This window comes from Cynocephalus volans, chromosome 14 (genome assembly GCF_027409185.1).
Source record: "Cynocephalus volans isolate mCynVol1 chromosome 14, mCynVol1.pri, whole genome shotgun sequence".
In the NCBI taxonomy this organism is placed as follows: Eukaryota; Metazoa; Chordata; class Mammalia; order Dermoptera; family Cynocephalidae; genus Cynocephalus; species Cynocephalus volans.
In genome coordinates, this window is record NC_084473.1 from 52,437,278 (window position 1) to 52,457,255 (window position 19,978).

Below are 19,978 nucleotides of genomic sequence, written 5' to 3' on the forward strand. Positions count from 1 at the left end.
AGTCCTCATTACTGAGGCTCACTGAATAAAAACATAGGCATTTTCCTGGAAGTGTGTTTGGAAGTGTGGGAACCCATGACTGGTCTTTTTTTCCACTGGTGAAACAAGGTAAAATAGCTTTTATTTTAACATGAATAATCATATTTCTTTTAGTATCCGTGAAAAAGAGCAAAAACCATGCATGATTAAAGAATGAATACTAAAAAAAAAAAAAAAAAAATGTATTTTGGATTGTAATCTTAAAAACTTATAGCTAAATTGGATTATTTCTCATGTCCTCATCCCCAATAATGAACCCACATTGCGAAGATCTGTTTTTGGAAACAGAAACTTTTAATAGTGGGAACTATTAATTTTCTTTCCTCCCACCAATGTCCATTGCTTCCCAACAGACACTGCATATAAAGAATACTCAGGTACTTTCAAAGATCTGGCAAATAGGGCTATCTCTTCTTCCAATGCATCCTGGGTGGGGGAGGGATTAGTTATAGCTTTTAAAGCTGGAAGAACATCTTGTTTCAACACCCCAGTTTTATAGATAAACCGAGGTACTGAGAAGCTGAGTGATTTGCCCAAGGTCTCTCAGCTGGTTAAGTTAGAACTGAGACTAGAATCCTGGCTCTTCTATACTCCAGCACATTGTTAGATGTTGGAAGGGATTACCATAGAAGTTTTTCAGTAAATGTTTGCTGAGAAAAAAAGAAGAAGAATACCTCATGACCATGAATTATTCCCATAATTCTGATCGATGGGAGCTGGTTTAAATCAGTGATTTTCACGGAGGAGGGAAGAAGGGAGACATGTAGTTTGAAACCAAAATGGGGCTTTGTCTCATGGCTTTGGTTTATTTTTAGTTATGGTATTTCTTTTATTTCAAATTTCAAATTACAATAAAAGAGACCATGATATTTTTATGTTTACTGAGGATGGTTGTAACCTGTAAGGGAATTCATGTGTTAGCTTCTCAAAGTTCTTTCCAGGTTTTTGCTTGCATGAATTAAAAATAATTTCTTTTACTTGCTATTCTTTTTAGTCAAAAATAAAAAAATGGGTAAATTTAGGCTGTGAAATTAGTGAATGAATAGTCTAGGTATCGTTTCTTTTTGATACCCAATGTAAAAGCAATTGTAGATTGGAGACAATCTCTCTACTTATGTCCATCACCTGATGAAAGGATAAACAAAATGTGTTTATCTATACAATGGAATATTATTCTGTCACACAAAGGCATGAAGTACTGACTCATGCTACAATATGGATGAACCTTGAAAACATTATTCTAAGAGAAAAAGCCAAATACAAGAGGCAATATATTGTATGATCCTAATTACATGAAATGTCTGGAATTGGTTCCAGGACCTCCTGAGGATACCAAGTCCCTCGGATGCTCAAATCTCTGATATAAAATAGTATAGTATTTACATATGTTCTTCACATATCCTCCCCTATACTTCAAACCATCTGTACATTACTTATAATACCTAATAAAGTGTAAATGCTATGTGAATAGTTGTTATACTGTATTATTTAAAGGATAATGACCAGAAAAAAAGGTTTGTACATGTTTATTACAGACATAATTTTTTTTTGGAATATTTTTGATCCATGGTTGGTTGAATCCACGGATGTGAATTCATGGATACAAAAGGCCTACTGTAATGGTGATATTTGTACAACAATCTGATATAAGTATACTAAATGCCACTGAATTGTACTGTAAAATGTCCAAAATGGTGAATTTCATGTTATGTGTATTTTACCACAATGAAAAAAGAGGAAATGCATTAGTGAGACTTCAGTACATCAACCCTCTTTGTGTGTCTTTGATTTGTGACTAGGAATAGGCTTTTGGATAAAAGGGCAACTATCTTGTCTGCAGTTAATGGCTTTAGTAGGTCCAGAATACATATATTTGGAGATGGGAGTGGAGGACCAGGGTTTATTCATAAATATTTCAGGTATTCTGTAGGGACTTGTCTTCTTGTTTAAGAGTGAAAAATCTGTTGGACGAAGGCCTTAAGCTTTGTTATAAAACTGTTACCATTCTCAGCTCTGACTTGAGAAACTGTTACCATTCTCAGCTCTGACTTGAGAGCTGTGTCCATATGTAGAAAAATCACTAGACTGATTAAAAATGGAAACATTTAGATCTAGTCTTAATTTCTCTTGGCTATAAATAATCATGTAGACAGGGTGAGAAGAACTATTCAACAGTCCTGCTGTGTTGTGGCTGGTTGTTTATTCCGCTGCCTTACCTGTCCCTGGATCAGATCTGTGTTCTCTACACTCTTTTGGTGCCACTTTAACCTTTAAAAGCCCATCCCCCACTTTTACACAAGGAGTTTGTGTTTTGTTCTTTGGTCTCTTGGTGAACATTCTTTTTGACAATTCCTGCACCTTTAGTCAACTATTTAAGAGACATTTGTTTTAGCAGCAAGGTTACTTGGTGACAGAGGTTATTCATATGTGCTTTGAAACTGGATGTAAGAAAAAATTGGCTGCACACCTTTTTTTTGTGGCATGATTTTAACAGTCTTTTTTGTTTCCTCATTTCCTAGTTTATTAAAAAATTCTAATGGTCTTTCTCTGATAGCTATAACTGATTTTTCCCCCAGACACAAAAATTACATTGGCTGCTACTGGCTACACTGAAAAACTCCAGTTTGGCTGGTCTTCTAAAATATTTATTTTTATTTAATATGATACATTAAAGTAAAACAGACACATTTTAAACAAATAAAAAGACATAAAACCTTTTCATAGGATTGGGAGGGAGGATAATTTGCTTTAGTTCACTGTCACTATGATGCCAGGAATAAGAAACATCATCATTCTCTTCCTCTGTGAGCATCAAAGATGAGAAATTTTAGTTACAAATCAGTGAAGTGTTAGGATTTAAATTTCATTTAGAAATTAAAACTTCCTTCATAAAATACCTTTCCTTCATTTTGCTCTGCATATTGTGAAAGTCCTGAATTCAAGGATGTTATTACATTTACTGAGTTTGCTTTTTCATGTCAGCTCCAACATGGTGTAGGAAGAATTTGTTTTCTCATCACCTCCCCATAGATTTCTCAATAAAATAATTTTGTAGGGGATACTTGAGTCATTTTGGGAATTTCGAGAAACTTTGCTTATTTAAAAAAAAATTTTTTTTTTTACATTCATTGTCTAAAATTTCCGTAAAATTTTTTTACATTCTTAGTCTAAAATTTCTGACGAAATTTAAAACACCCTACAGAAACCAGCATATTGTACAATAATTAGTTATTATTATGTCATAAGCAACCATCTTTAGACTGATAGTAAAAATAAAAGCCAACACAAATATGCAAGATCCTCATTTTCTAAAGAAATATATCTTTATTGACTTTTTCCATTTTCTTACAAAGCCGTTAAAAAACTCATTCTTGCCCTTGCATGCGATTTGGCTGCCTCCTCATCAGACTGTCAGTGGAGCTGCAGTAAGTTTCCTTAAGCACCACAAGAAGATCATCGTTGCTGGGCCCCACTTTTATAGGAAGGAATCCAAGTTTCACCAGATAGTGTATTCTTACCTCTCTTGAAGAAGACCAGTTTAGTGGATTAATGTCTAATTCACATACAGTAATAAAGACAAACTTTGAATCTTTACAGATTAAATGCCCACTGTATACCATGGTGCAATTGCTTGAATTATGGGTGAGTGTACAGTATAGAGATGTAGATGCACTAGATATATCTATAAATAAAATAGTGCCTTAAGATAACAATATTCTTTGGCTGACTTAATTGACTGTGGTGGATTCTTATAAAAGACTAAAATGAAAATGGCCCCACTATTATTGTCAATCTTAACACGGAGCTTGTGCGGAAGGTCCCTATACTGTTGACTGTCACCATCTCCAGGTCCACGATATATTCTCTCGGTCCTGATAGCGACTTCACAAGCACAAGCATTGCACTTACAGGACTTGTTTGCTAAAATAAAAGGAAAAAAAAAAGGGAGAGAGAACATAATTTTTCTTGGATTGGAGTTTCTATTATTTGTTAGTATACCTCCTATAAGAATTAGGGGAAGAAGTTTCAGAGTGGGACAAAAGAGCCACTACTTATTCCCTTCTTGGTTCCCTCTTCATGCTTGTCTACCAATAAAAATAAAAATTTAAAAAGTCATTAGCTCTGAGTTACAGGGACCTGCTTTTTTGATCGTACTTTGTTTTCTATTTCTCTCTCTCTGTTAACATTTATTTTTACTTTTATTGAGTGGTTCCAGACTTTATAGAGACTAGAGTTCAGGAGAGAATATGATAATTTTTTGAACTTGTAAACAGAGTTGTCATTTTTTGCTTTCTCAACATTGTGCATCTGTATTACATTCAAGTAGGTAAAGAGACATGTAAATAGTTAATTTTAATAGAATGTGGTAAATGCTAAGATATATGGGGATATGCAGGGTATATATGAAGATACATAAAGGTGTATATGCAGAGGGAAGAAAAGAAGGCACTGAGGGAAGATTCTGAATGCCTGGGAGAAATGGAAGTTTTATAAGGTAGCATATTCAGGAGAACTTGATGAAGTTTCATGTTGATGAAGAATGTGGTGGGTGCTGGAGAGTGGAGGGAGATGAGGTTGGAGGGGCAGGTAAGTGGATGTGTGAGTCAGAATGCCAAGGGACAGAGACATGGATTAGCATTTAGCCATCACCCGAATGGGTGGACATTAAGCCAGGGAGAGAATGTGTATGTGCTGAGTCTGGAGTTCTGGGAGAGGACAACATTTAAGGAGTAGGTAGAGGAGACACCACTGAAGGAAGTGAGAAGAAATAGATGATTAAGTGGAAAACAGATTAATGGCCAGCAGTGTCCAATAGAATAAGGAGAATGAGGATGACTGGAACTGAAAAGTGTCCTCTGGATTAGCAGTATGGATATCATTGGTGGCTTTTTTTGCACAGCAACTTTGGTAGGTTAGTGGGACCAGAAGACAGAAAAGTGAAGAAGCACAGACTGTTATTACAGACTGAGTTTAAGGAAACTTGTCTGAAAGGGAGAGGAGAGACAAGAAAAAATGTAGCGGGAGAAACAAGTTGAATATGCAGGAGGTGGAGGCGAATCTGATGGAACAAGTTTCCAGAGGAGATGGAATGAAGAATCCAGGTGGTGGGTTGGCCTTGATTGACATAAGTGAAACCCTGTCTTTGGAAATGAGAGGTAGGAGGTAAGAAGGGGGACACATGGACTCAGGTTTGTAGTGGAGTGGGATGGGAAGTTCAGGTAATTCGTGCCTGTTAGTCTCAGTGGTTTCAGAAGAGTACGAGATAAGGTCACCTCCTGAAAAAGAAGGGGTGAAGAATTTAAAGAGTATGAGGATATTTGCAATCAGCACTAAAGAGAATGGAATGAAAGAAATGAGAAAAAGTAATAAGGTTGCTGAGCACACTGAGGACCCATCTGAAGCTGGAGACTAAGATTTTACAGTATTACCAATCTGTGCTGACAAGCTAAGTATGAAAGTAGATATAGATTACAGGATTGATCCAGGGTTGCTGCACATGGATTGAGGTGCTCACAACAAAGTAGTTCAAATGTCCACCAAGCAGTTGATAGACTGGAAGAAAATGGGGGCCGGGGGTCCAGGGGATTAGCATCACTTTGAGGGTGAAGAGCAGATAGGATGGGAGTGAAGCATGAGAGAGGAAGGCAAGTCGGTTATTGGGTCGTTCCCTGGAGACTAAGATTCTCATGTGGAACTGTTTTGAATGAAAACAAAGTCCAAGGTGTGGCCATGGGGTTGGTGGCAGAGTAGCATGAAGCTGAGGGTCATGGGAGATGAGATGGCCAGGGAATTGGAGGCTAAGGTACTGGATGATTTTGATAGTGCCCAGGTCAGGTGACAGAAAGGAGAACTCTGCGTAATTTAGCCCCTCCTTATCCCATCCTTCTTCTCTTCTGAGTGATCTCACCCTCTCCCTACATATTCTCCCTGAGTGACCTCATCCATAGCCATGGCTTTAATTATCACGTATTTACCAGTGACTCGAAGTCTGTATTTTGAGTTCCAAACCCATGTGTCCAGCTCTCTACTCATCTCTATTTGGGTGTCTTGTGGGGACCAGGATTTAATATATCCAAACTGAACTCCTCACCTTCCCCTTCACACTGGCTCCTTTTCCCTAAGGAAATAACACCACCATTTACTGTTGCTCAAGACAGAATAAAAGAAGAGGGTTATCCTTGATGCTTCCTTCTCCTCTAACCTCCCTATAGCAAATGGGTTACTAAGGCATATAGTTCTTCTTATATATTTGTAAGTCTGTCCATGTTTTTCGGCTTGTTGATATCACCTTAGTCCCCTGTCTCTTGAATTACTAACTGGTCTCTGCATTTCCATTGCTGATCCTCTCCAATCCAGGCTCTACAATGTAGCTAGGTACCTTTTTAATGTGAAAATCTGATAGTGATTCCTCTACTCGAAACCCTTCTAGCTTCTGATCATCTCTCCAGGTTCCTCTCAAGCCACTCTGTGTCCAATACTTGGAGTTCCAGAACTGGACTGGTTTATATTCCCTTCATTTGCTATTCTCTCATTTGTCCCTTAGCTTAAATCCACTTCTTCCAGGAGGCTCCCAGGCCACTGCTGACTTGATTAGGTCTACTTCTTACACACTCATGAGTAACTTGTAACTAACTCTCTTTTGCAGTGCTCAGAATCCTGAGCACTTGTTGAATGTCTGAAGGGTAAGCGCCACTGGGGCAGGAATTGGCTTAGTTTTATTCACTGTTGTGTCTTCTAAGATCTTCCATGGTGCTTGCCTCTTGTAAGCAACAGTTGTAGGTAACCTTGAAGGTGTTGATTGAATTAATTCATTTATTGAAATATATTTTTTGAGAACTTGCTATGTGCCAGGTAACATTCTACATGCTGAGGATAAAAGAGTGAACAGACAGGCAAAGTCTCTGCTCTCATTATGCTCACAGTCTAGTAATGACACAGTTGAATGAATAATCTGCCAGGTGGTAATAGTGCTATGAATAAAAATGAGGCTCAGTAAGGGAGCATAGACACTGGGTGGGGAGGGGATATTCTACCTTCAATTTCATGTATTACTTCTGTACAATATGTCCCCTTTTCTAGGGAAGAATGTTTTCTTTGTCTTCTCCCCAAAGGAATATAAATAAAATTCTATATTACATATGTCCTTTCAAGAATCAGGTCAACTCTCATGACTATCAAGAAATCTTCTCTGACTATTTCAGCCCACATTAATTTTTTGATGTCTTTAGCCTATAGAATTAAGCACAAAAGTGTCCCCTTCTTTTTTTTTCATGGATATTAACATGTGCTCTACAGTAATATTTAAAGCTCATTGAAATCAGGAACTGTTATTTAACTCTGAAATTATCAAAATTGGTAATGTGTTATATCATTCATGAGAAAAAAGATTTCACTTGAGAAAAACAATGTGAGTATTCATGTTTGAAAATATCAAGTCAATAAGTGCACTGATATAAATCATAATTAACTTTCAAAGTGCCAGTTTAATTGCAAAGAAAAAACCTGCTGGAACTTTATTTAACTGTTTGCTTATTCTGTCAGGAAATTTTATTTTCTTAAATTATGGCTAAGAGTTCAAAATGAAAAGTTATTTTTAAAGAAGATTGTGAGATGAATGTATTTTATTACCGTTGGGTTGCAAATGATATTGTTTGGGCTAAAGTATTTGTTATTATCTGACCTATGTAAAATTCATTTAGAGGAAACTTCTTACAAACACCTAGTATATCTCAAATTTAAAACACCAGATGTTAAAGAAGTTTATTCTTCCCTATTAGAAAAAATAATAGTAATAGCTTGTATTTTGGGTTGGGTTTTTCTCTTCAGAAGTTGGTCATAAGAAATTAATTATTTCTAATTTACTGGCAAAGAAAAGTAATCACATAACTCTGGAGCTGGAAGGGAAGTTAATATATGAACCAAGAGGATAAATGTGTAAACATAAAAAAATCTGTAAACTTTACCACAAGGATGAGTTTCCCAATTTACTTTCGTATTCTTAAAATGAAATATTGACTTTAAAATTTGATTAAAAATGAAGAGTGCCCAAAGGAGTTTTGAGAAAATTGTAACTGGATGAGTAACATCCTTAGCATGAAATAGTTACCGGAACCCTGCAAACTGCTTGGTAGGGTGCCACCATGTTCACAGAAGTGGTGAGCCCTATTTAAAATATGTTAGAATTTTAACCTAAAATGAACTTGCTGAGATTTTGCAGGGGAGACTGAGGCACTGGAGTCAGGAATATCAGCTTGGAAGCCCCTGAGGGTATTAGGGAGGTGATGACAGCCAGTTTAAAGGAAGAGAGGCAGGGGCACAGGGAAAAAAAGATTACCCAGGAGACACCCTGAAGAGAGAAATGGCAGAATTCAGAAACGAGATTTCACATAAGCAATGAAAGACAGGGAAAAGACAAAGGTGACCCCACACTGTCTGCCTAGGAGTTTGCAAGAATAGACAACTACTGACACGTACTGTGCAAGGGCCTGGGGCGTCACTTCTCAGACACAGATTTTAGCTTTGCTGCAAGTGTAAATTGTCTTGGGAATGTAACAATATAAAATTCAGATTTTTGAAAGCCTCCCTGGGAATTATTTTTATCTATGTACAATTAAATAATGATCACTGATATATGATTTGTGGTACCTATTGTGTGTGCACGTGTGTGTAGGCTTGCATTTTGGTGTCACATACAACTCCATTAGAGTCTGCAGCTTGATATTTGAGAGACTTTAGGGAAGCTATTTAATCCCCCTGAATCTTACTTTTCTCTCCTGTAAATAGTGGAGGTAAATATTAATCTCTCTCTGACAGTGTTACCAAGAAGACCTAATGAGATAATGTACACTGGAGAGCACTACAGGATGCCTCTACATAAAACTCTTTAAATGTTAGCTTTCCTTCCATGTGAATACCAAACAACAACAACAAACTCCACCCTTCTCAACAGCTGAGGCTACCCTCAGGATACTCACTCTTAGGTAGAACTCTCCATTTTCATTTCCAGATTTAATCCGAAAAGTATTGATAGTGTTGGCGTAAATAGTTGTGGCCTGTATCTGGAAGATGTCTGATGGCACAGACCTATCAGATCGGATACTCATATATTTGTAGACTATGGACTGGGGCAGTTCTCGGCACATAGCATTTGAGACTGGGCAAACACACCGGCTGCAGAAACAAATAAAAGTATTCACCAGTTGGGCTTGGTAAGAGCAGAAAGTCCTCACTTTCAAAAGTTCTGATTTTTCTTACTTCTCTGATGTTAGAATGTAGGGATCTTGACAAGGATTTCGTGGGTAACAACGGAAGCCTCCATGATAATTCCAACACATTTCATCCTCCCGGCATTCATTTGTGGTCTCACACTCATTTATATCTGTAGAGATGTAGGGTCAAAGAGTTTACTGATCTAAGAAAATTGTATAAAGGGCAGATTCTGGCTTGCAAGGAAGGAGGCATGTGGTGATCTGGACTGTGTTTAATCTGCTTTTAAGACTGGGTGGGACCCAAGTTCATTGCATTGAATTCAGGAAAGACATAGCTGAGCCATTCTAGACAGATTAATGTGTATCATTTCATGATATTTTATTAAGCACCTGTCATCTGCTGAATTCAAAGCCAAATGCTAACCATTGACTCTGCTTATATAAAAGTAAAAAACCCCAGCTCCTGCCCTCAGGGAGATTGTAATTTAGCTGGGAATAAAGATATGGCAGCAGTTACTTATAAAGTAAAATGGAATTATCTTAAGAGATAAATAAGTGCATGGGAAGATGTGAAGCAGAACTGATTAATTCTGCGTAGGTGATTAGGAAAGGCTAAAGGAAGGAGGAGGCATCTCAACTCGGCCGTGAAGAGTGGTGGTTAGATGTAATTTTCATGGCTGGTTAGGAAAGGCTCTCCAGGCTGAGAAAGCGGCAAGCACAAACTAAGGAGAGGGCAGCTTCTGTGTTTAGGAGCTTGGGAGAGAGGAGAAGGCTGGGAATGCGGCTTCAGTAAGCAGCAGCATTTCAGTGGATAGCTAATGCTCTGGCACTCCTGACAGCACAAGAAGTGAAACCATGACGTGTTCCACCTCGTAGAGCATAGCGACCTAAGGACTGTGTGGAAGAAGAGACGTTAAAGAAGGGGCTGTCAGTGGTGACAAGCAGCCCAAGAACAGGCAGTGCCAAAGAAGCCAGAAGGGGAGAGAGACTCAGGAAGGAGGGCTGTGGATAGGCTAAACTGATTTTAGATTTGGGAATTAGGAGCCCCCAGGTGACATCTGAGAGAACAGTTTTACTGGAGAGCCATTGTATTTATAACAGCAACAACAACCAAATTAAGTCAACATTTACATCCTTACGTCTACTGCTTTTATGCTTGAATGGTGATTTATATTTTATCTCGTATAAGCCTTTTCTGAAGCATTCCTTCCCCACCATTGGATATTTTTATTCATTAATTTGCTCATTCCATAAGTAATTTGCTGAATCTTTGCTGCAAGCCAAGCATGGTCTAGGTGCTGGGACATGATCTTCTTTGAATTCTCATACCTTGAGTTCCTCTTTTATGGCCTTTATTACTTTCTGCTTTGCATTACTGAAATTTGCCTGTTTTTCTTAAGCCTTCTATTAGATTGTAAACTCCTTGAGGCCAAGGGCTATTGTAGCCATCTTTTTGTCTTTCCCTCACCTAACATTAATGCATTGGGGCACTTGGCTTTTAAGAAATATTAAATTGAACTAAGTTGCTCCTCACACAACGTGTGGATAGGTGAGAAAGACATCTCCATTTGATAGTGAGGGAAAAAAATACGGGTTAAGCGGCTGGTTCAAGTTCACATAGTTAGTGACTGGCATCTTCCAACTGCAAGCTACTCTAAATAAGAATAATTCTATGCCTTGTCTTTGGAGAAAAGAGTTTCTTTTAGACTCCAAACTGGCTGAAGTTATCTGGAACCCAAGAGGAGACTGGAAAAGCTATACAGTTTCCAAGACGCAGTTACAAGAAGTATCTTCTTTGGGCCGACCCTGTGGTGCACTCGGGAGAGTGCAGCACTGGGAGTGCAGTGGCGCTCCCACCGCAGGTTCGGATGCTATATAGGGATGGCCGGTGGTGCGCTCACTGGCTGAGCGCGGTGCGGGCGACACCGCACCAAAGGTTGCGATCCCCTTACTGGTCACACACACAAAAAAGAAATATCTCCTTCGATTGGCTATTGCTGAAGAAAAAAAACTTAGATTCCTCAGAAGAAATCACAATTGACTTGTCCTTTCAATATTTTTCACTTTTTTGAAAAATAAAGATGCTGTTTAGGTACAGGAAAAACTAAGACTGGTTTGTTATATGGAGTCCAACAGTGGCAAAAGGAAAGTTTATGTTATAATTTCACTTGTTATTTATTTATGCTAGAGCCTAGCATAATCAACACCTTTATCATTCTGGAAGGTTTTTCAGAAGTTAATAGTATGAGTATTAAAATATTTGATAAGTATATGTCTGCTGTATTATATTCTCTGTCTGTCTCTCTCTGAGCACATGCACGCACATACACAGTGTTATCGTTTTTGCAAGCCTGTGGAAATAAGAACAGTTATTTCATCCCCAAAATAAGCTTTTGGGAGGAATGTAGGACTTCAGACCTTTTTGATTTTACTTTATTCCTGTGGATGAGGCTCAGAAGGAATGGTTTCAATGAGGGGAAGCAATTGCTTTATACTAGAAAAAAATTAAGTCTTTTTCACAAAAAGTGTTTTGGCTTAACCAAACATTCTGAAACTGCATATCTTCAACATATAACACTCATGAATCCCCCATTTGCAATTTCAGTGCATTTTTCACCTTTAAGTACAACAGATATAAATGTTGCCAGATATATTGACTAGGCAGGTAGGATCTCACTTTATGGTAATTTGCTTCTGTCTTTTGCTGAGCATTAATTCCATTTTTGATCAGAAGCACATATGTGATTGTTTGAAGCACTCCAGGGAAACTTGTTAGGATAGCCCACTGTTTAACATTTTCCTGCATGTAATATTTATGTTAATGGTCTCAATTAGGGTTCAGTAAGTAAAACCATTGGAGTGTGATGTTTTCCCACAATTATCATTTACAGTACCTCTAGTAACCTAGGAAAGGTTATTAAGTTGTTCATTGTGCAATGAATGACATTCTGATTATGCTCATACTTAGTGGTTGGAGGCTACTTGAATAACCATATGCATACTATAAAATCCAAGCTCATGTAACATTTATATGGAATAACAAAAGACCACAAATAGCCAAAACAATTCTGAGCAAAAAATAAGTAAATAAATAAAATAAAGCTGGAGGCATAACACTACCTGACTTTAAACTATACTACAAAGCTATAATAACCAAAACAGCCTGGTAATGGCATAAAAACAGACACATGGATCAATGGAATAGAATAGAGAATCCAGAAATCAACCCATAAACCAACAGCCATCTGATCTTTGACAAAGGCACCAAGTCTACACACTGCGGAAAACACTGCCTCTTCAGCAAATGGTGCTGGGATAACTGGATATCCATATGCAGGAGAATGAAACTAGACCTATACTTCTCACCTTATACCAAGATCAACTCAAAACGGATTAAAGAATTAAATATACACCCTGGAACAATAAAGCCCCTTAAAGAAAACATAGGAGAAACACTCCAGAAAGTAGGAGTGGGTACAGACTGTGCTTCAAAAGCACAGGCAACCAAAGGAAAAATAAACAAATGGGATTATATCAAACTAAAAAGCTTCTGCACAGCAAAAGAAACAATTAACAGAGTTAAAAGACAACCAACAGCGTGGGAAAAAATATTTGCAAAATATACATCTGACAAAGGATTAATATCCAGAATGTACAAGGAACTCAAACAACTTTACAACAAATAAACAAGTAACCCAATTAAAAAATGGGCAAAAGAACTGAATAGACATTTCTTAAAGGAAGATACATGAATGGCCAACAGACACATGAAAAAATGCTCAACATCACTCAGCATTTTGGAAACACAAATCAAAACCACACTGAGATACCATCTGCCTCCAGTTAAGATGGCTAATATCCAAAAGACTGAGAATGATAAATGCTGGTGAGGTTGTGGAGAAAAAAAGAACCCTCCTACACTGTTGGTGGAACTGCAAAATGGTGCAGCCTTTCCGGAAAATGGTACAGAGGTTCCTCAAACAATTACAGATAGATCTACCATATGACCCAGCTATCCCACTGCTGGGAATATAACCAGAGGAATAGAAATCATCATATCGAAGGGATACCTGTACTCCAATGTTTATTGCAGTACTATTTACAATAGCCAAGAGTTGGAACCAGCCCAAATGTCCATCATCAGATGAGTCGATAAGGAAACTGTGGTATATCTACACAATGGAATTCTACTCTGGTATAAAAAAGAATGAAATACTACCATTTGCAGCTACATGGATGGACTTAGAGAAAATAATATTAAGTGAAACAAGTCAGGCACAGAAAGAGAAATACCACATGTTCTCACTTATTTGTAGGAGCTAAAAATAAAAAAATAAATACACAAACCGAGGGGAGCAGGGAAGAAGACACAACAATCACAGTTCCTTGAACTTATTAAGACAAGTGAACAGATATGATGTTGGGGGTGGGGAGGAATTGGTAAAGGGACATGAAAATCAACTACATTGTATATTGATTAAAATAAAATAAAATAAAATAAAAATAAAATAAAATATTTCATTATTTAGCTGTAAAAAAAAAAAAATCCCAGTTCACAGATATTCCTCTGAGTTAATATTTTCCTGCAAAATCATGATACAGGCTGAGAATCCCCAGTGTCTCCTTTCTCAGCAGGATATTTAGTGCCCTTGTTTTCCCTCTCTCCAATTCCAACTATAAAGGACTCTCTAGAGAACATTTACTACTAGTCATTTACATTGGCAGGTAAATTTCATACAAACACCTTGAATCGTTCAGGCTTTATAGTTTACAAATTATGCTTATGTATGTCATTCCATTAAATTCCCACAACTCCCTTTTCCAAATAAGAAAGCTGAGGCTCAGAAAAGTTCAATAATTTGTTCAAGATTGTACATATAGAATACAGTAGAGCTAGGATTCAAAAACGTTTTCTGTCCTCAAGTTAAGTCATTCTGTTTTTCACTCTTTCACTGCTTTGTGTAAATTTAAGAGTTTGTACTAGCTTTTCCAGGATTATCTAGGTTTTTGGTTTTATCTGACAGTTTTTTCCCTGTTAAGGAAATTATTAACTATATGCAGCATTGGAGATGGGGGAAGAGGGTGCATATTTTCAGATATTCCTGAGACTTTGAAATAATACCATTGAAATCACACCTATGTGTAGATTTGAAGATCACTTGAATATTTATTTTGAAACAGAACCCAAGGTCATTAGCTATTTTTGGATCTATAGTTTTTTCTGAAGAACTCAAGTACATTTTAATACACATTAGTCTGCTTTTTCTCAGCATCTAACTTAAGACTCAATTTATAATCTTGGTGTTTTAGAGAATCAAGACTTGCTGTGGTATGCTTAATCCACATATTAAGCTTACTTAGGCTCTAAACTCAAACTCATGGTGAAACATTTTAATAACTGAATTTTTCTGGTGGAGATTGGAAGATGTCATCTCATAGAGATTATGTAGGCCAATAGAAGGGATATCAGTATTTTATTAAAATTATTTCTATTTTCAGAAAGTAAAACTATTACTCTCAATTTCAAGGAAAGTCATTGTTAACATTGAATCTCCTCTTTATGAGATTCACATATCTCATGATGAACAGGGGAAGAAAGAGCTCAATCTGTATATTCAAGGTGGGAAAAATGAAAGTCTTTGCTAGGGACTCCTATAAGTTCCTCCCTGCTCTTCCCGGTTAAAACCGAACACAACATATATGAAAACAACAAACTTACCCTGACATGTTCTACTTCTCACCACTTGGTATCCCTGGGGGCACATACATGAGAATTTCCCAGGTTCATTGACACATTGATATTGACACAGGTAGCTTGAGGTTCTGCATTCATCAATGTCTATTGAATCAGACAAGAGCAAGGAAACAGAGTTTAAGAGCTTACACATTACTACTTTGGTAATATATATTTCAGATGTGCTAAAGAAAGTAAAAACATTACAAATTCTGAAATAGAAACACAAGACTTTATCAAAAACTCAAGGGCAAATTCTAACAATATCAGCTCATTTCCCTCTATGACTTCATAGCACGAAGAGTTTTTTTTTTTTTTACCATCAGTTTTACTGAATCATTGCTGACAGTTTGGCTAATCCTGGACCTAACTACACTAGCTGAAAAGACTGAATGAGTTGTCTTGGGTTGATGCTCTTCTTTTTGGGCTCTGCAGACTCATCCAGGAGACAGATTCATGTTTGCTTTCTCAGAAATTGGGTGACTCTGCCACCAAGTTCATCTGAGCTTTGAACTCCAAGTCCTATCCCTGTGCAAGCTTTCAGAGGTGATGTCTAGTCAAGATCAGCCTTTAGAGGAAGAATGCTTTGCATTTCTGAATAATGATGTCTCTATAGTTTACTCAGGAGGGCAGATGCTGCTGTCGACAGCCAGCTTCTTTTGGTTTTGAGCATACTGGCTTGATGTGAGGCCTCTCTGGGTGTGGTTTGACCTTTGTGGCCCCAAGTAGGGCTGGGAGGGACTGTGAGGAAGCCAGAAACATCAAGTGCTGATGGCATCCCCCTCAGGATGTCTTATGTCTTTTGAATTCCACAGTGAGAGGTGTACATGAAATAGACTCTGAAGGTCATTCATCCTGTTAAATGGTCCCCTTTTTACTCTTGCGGAAAGTGAAACCCAGACAGCTTAAGAGATTCACTCAATGGCAGGAATAAGACTAGTGGCCAGGTCTCCTGGTCTTTATTCTAGTGTTTTTGACATGCACTCAGCTCTTCTCAAGCTTAAATGTGCACACCAGTCACCTGGAGTTCTTGTTAAATACAGATTCTGACTCAGGAGGTCTGGGCTGTGACCTGAGATTTTGCATTTCTCATAAAATCCCAGGAGATGCTGATGCTGCTGGTCATTGGATCATACTTTGAGAATCAAGATACTAAAGCACCTTTCTAATTAGACCCAGCCTGTATCCAATAGTTCAGTTATTTTGTTTCTTCTCCTTTCTCTTGGTAACATATTAAAAAGCCAGTGTTACAATTGAACTACATTGACTAGATTTTAGAGTAGAATTTCCCTGAGTAAAAATTTGTTTTCATAAACAGATACATAATCAGATAAAGCCACAGCAGTCACAGGGATTGGACTCTTATTACACATTATTTGGAAAATATTTTACCTTCACAGTTGAGCCTGTCACTGCTTAGCTCGTATCCTTGATTACACTGACAGATGAATGAACCAAGAATGTTGTAGCATTGCTGAGCACATTGATTACTGGCATCACATTCATTTATATCTGAAAGGAAAGGCTTTTTATAAATATGTCTTTAAACATATCCTTGCTCTTTTGTACCTATGTCATCTGATGATAAGTAATTCCCTAGCTGAATTCTTTGCCCTGCAGAAGCTCATTGGAGAGCATCCATTTAGCTTTCATATTTGTTGGAACAACTTCAAATGTCTACCACATACTTCTTTTAATAAAAGAAGAATATTTTTCTACGAGTTAGTTTGATGTTTGATGAATCTCTCCAAAAGAATTTAATGCTTCTAATAAATACACATTCCAGTATCAATTTTCTTTTGTTTTGTTCAGATGCAAAATGCCAAGTCTACAAATAATTGATGTAAGACACTCATACTGATACAGTCTCTCAGCATGCTGTAGTGAAGAGTTATTTGTGCTATTCATTACTTTTTAAATGGGTTCTGTTAAATTCCATTACAATTATAACATAAGCCTTTGAGACCCATACAGAGTTTTGCAATGCTCTAAGGCACTGAAATTTTGTGAAAAAGCATTTTTCCTGTACTAGATTCTTTCTATGTCATGCCAATCTTAAAATTGTGTGCATTCTGAAAGTGGAGAAGAAGCATGTAAAAATCAGATGTGCTTTCAGTGGAAAATTTATGTACTTGAACTTGCAGTAACCCTTTTGGCACCTTAAGCCACACACTGTTGACTAATTGGTGTGTGTATATCAATTGATCTGTAGTTTAAAATTTTTTTTGAGGGCCGAGCCCGTGGCGCACCTGGTAGAGTGCTGCGCTGGGAGCGCGGCGACCCTCCCGCCGCGGGTTCGGATCCTATATAGGACTGACCGGTGCACTCACTGGCTGAGTGCCGGTCACGAAAAAAAGACAAAAAAAAAAAAAACAAAACAAAACAAAAAAAAAAAAATTTTTTTTTGATAGACCCACAGAGGAGAACTAAAACCAACATTAAAAAAGTATTCCGATAAATGCTGGCGAGGCTGCGGAGAAAAAGGAACTCTCATACATTGTTGGTGGGACTGCAAAATGGTGCAGCCTCTATGGAAAATGGTATGGAGGTTCCTTAAACAATTGCAAATAGATCTACCATACGACCCAGCCATCCCACTGTTGGGAATATACCCAGAGGAATGGAAATCATCAAGTCGAAGGTATACCTGTTCCCCAATGTTCATCGCAGCACTCTTTACAATAGCCAAGAGTTGGAACCAGCCCAAATGCCCATCATCAGATGAGTGGATACAGAAAATGTGGTACATCTACACAATGGAATACTACTCAGCTATAAAAACGAATGAAATACTGCCATTTGCAACAACATGGATGGACCTTGAGAGAATTATATTAAGTGAAACAAGTCAGGCACAGAAAGAGAAATACCACATGTTCTCACTTATTGGAGGGAGCTAAAAATTAATATATAAATTCACACACACACATACACACATACACACACAAACCGGGGGGGGGGAGGAAGAAGATATAACAACCACAATTATTTGAAGTTGATACAACAAACAAACAGAAAGGACATTGTTGGGGGGAGGGGGGGGAGGGAGAAGGGAGGGAGGTTTTGGTGATGGGGAGCATTAATCAGCTACAATGTATATCGACAAAATAAAATTAAAAAAAAAAAAAAAAGTATTCCATTCATATCTTGATGTGTTTTAAGAAACGGATTGATGATTGCATTTTCAGTTTTGATTGCTTAAGTGAAGTTGATGGAAACCAGTTGATTCAAGAACATAGAAAACTGGAAATACTGCAATGTGGCATGGGGGTTTCTTTTCTTGAAGAAAGAATTCAGTTAATCAGGATGGCAGTTTCCAAAAGGCTTACCTACACAGGTGTAGTTGTTTGCCGCCAACTGAAACCCAGGACTGCACTGGCAATAAAACGAGCCTGGCGTGTTCACACATCTTTGGTGGCAATATGGAGGAATGGTACATTCGTCTATGTCTAGGTTATTAGGAACACACACAAAGGAACCAAATTATTGACTTACCACAGCTGTTTGCTTTCAAGTTTCAGTAGAGAATTATCTAGGAAAACTGTCTGGAGAAGACCTTTTAAAAGTAATTTTTTCTCTACCTCTTTTTGTTGCTGTTGTTAAAATTAGGGTATATGTGTTTTAAATATACTTTGGTCTGTATTATGCAGTTAAGTAAGATGTTAGAGCAAAGACTGAACATTCACGCCTTTCAGTGGTAAATAAACCCAGTTGAGTGGGTTGAGATTTAAAGAGAGAAAAGTGATTAAGACTATTTCATGTATATATGTGAATGTCAGTTTGGGGAGCTAAAGGCTTATTTATTAAGAAGTAAAAAAAGAACTACAGTATAATTGAGTGATGCAGCCCAGATATAAGAGAAAGGAGTTGTGGGCTGTGCACAGCTGGTGACCTTGGCTAAGTCACTTAAATGTTCAGTATCTCGGTTTTTTATTCTGCAAAATATGGATAGTAAGGCTTGCCACGTGTATCTTAGGAGGTTTTTGTGAGAATCAAATGAAAGAGGCCATGGAAGGAATAGGATGCTAAACAAATTACCTCTTGAGAGTGCCCTATGACACTTTGATGAAGTGCTCTAGCCTGTGTTCTTCTCATATAAATATTTCCAACTATAAAATGCTCAATTGAGAACTTGCAGTGTAGGACTAACATCTTAGAAGCATAATAAAATTTTATTAATTCATGACTCTATACTTTGTGACAACTCCAACATGGCGTGTGTAGTTTAAAACAATTATGCATGTACAGTGTAACACTATATAGTGACACAGCCTTATGGTAAAAAACAAAACAAAACAAAACTTTATGCTGGGCTTTTTTGGTACTTTAATAACTAATAATGTGGGAGGCAGTGTGCTCAAGTGGCCTCAGGGTAACCTGAGTCTGAAATTTTATTTTAGGAATTTCTAGTTTGGTTTTAACCTCTAGAGATTTCATTTCCTCTTCTGTAAGTAAGAATACAACAAGGTGGTAAAACTGTGGAGAGGATTACATGACATAATGCAGGCAAAATTCCTGGCAGGTAAAAATACATTGGAGCTTTTATTAATAAGCTGTAAGATATGTTTGATTTAACCTAAATATTGAAACAAATGATAAGAAGGCTATTCACATGGCTTCTCCCTTACTTTGTTCAGGTGTCCACTCAAATGTCACCTCCTCAGGGAGGCCATCTCTTCCCACCCGTATAAAATAGTTTGTTCACTCTTAAACTGCTTTACATTTCTTTGTAGTCCTTGATGCTACTTGACATTGTGTTATATGTTAATTTTCTTCTTTTCTGTCTCCCTCACTATAATGGATGGCAAATAAGACCTGTCTCCTCCTGTGGAGGTGGAGGCAGAGGGTTTTTGTTTTTGCTGTATGTTTAATACCTGGAGCAAGGCCTGGCACAGTAAGTGCCAGTAAACATTTTCCGAATGAATGGAAACTTCACACTATGAGGAATTTTAGGGTAGTGTTTCCTAGTGTCCAGTATTACAGCCAGGTGCCAGTA

The 19,978-nt window shown here is 37.6% G+C and overlaps 1 protein-coding gene across 2 annotated transcripts in view; it reads right to left on the bottom strand.

Annotated features, from left to right (window-relative positions):
* Positions 1-3,408: 3,408 nt before the first annotated feature.
* The window catches only part of EFEMP1 (EGF containing fibulin extracellular matrix protein 1), a 61,261-nt gene continuing 44,691 nt past the window's right edge, over positions 3,409-19,978 (bottom strand). For both annotated transcript variants that reach the window (XM_063078588.1, XM_063078589.1), the window contains exons 6-11: positions 18,312-18,431; positions 16,375-16,494; positions 14,968-15,087; positions 9,295-9,418; positions 9,015-9,210; positions 3,409-3,960 (exon numbers count right to left, since the gene is read on the bottom strand). In XM_063078588.1, coding sequence (XP_062934658.1) covers positions 3,799-3,960; positions 9,015-9,210; positions 9,295-9,418; positions 14,968-15,087; positions 16,375-16,494; positions 18,312-18,431 — 842 coding nt within the window. In that variant the 3' untranslated portion in view covers positions 3,409-3,798. The remainder of the gene's footprint in view (positions 3,961-9,014; positions 9,211-9,294; positions 9,419-14,967; positions 15,088-16,374; positions 16,495-18,311; positions 18,432-19,978) is intronic.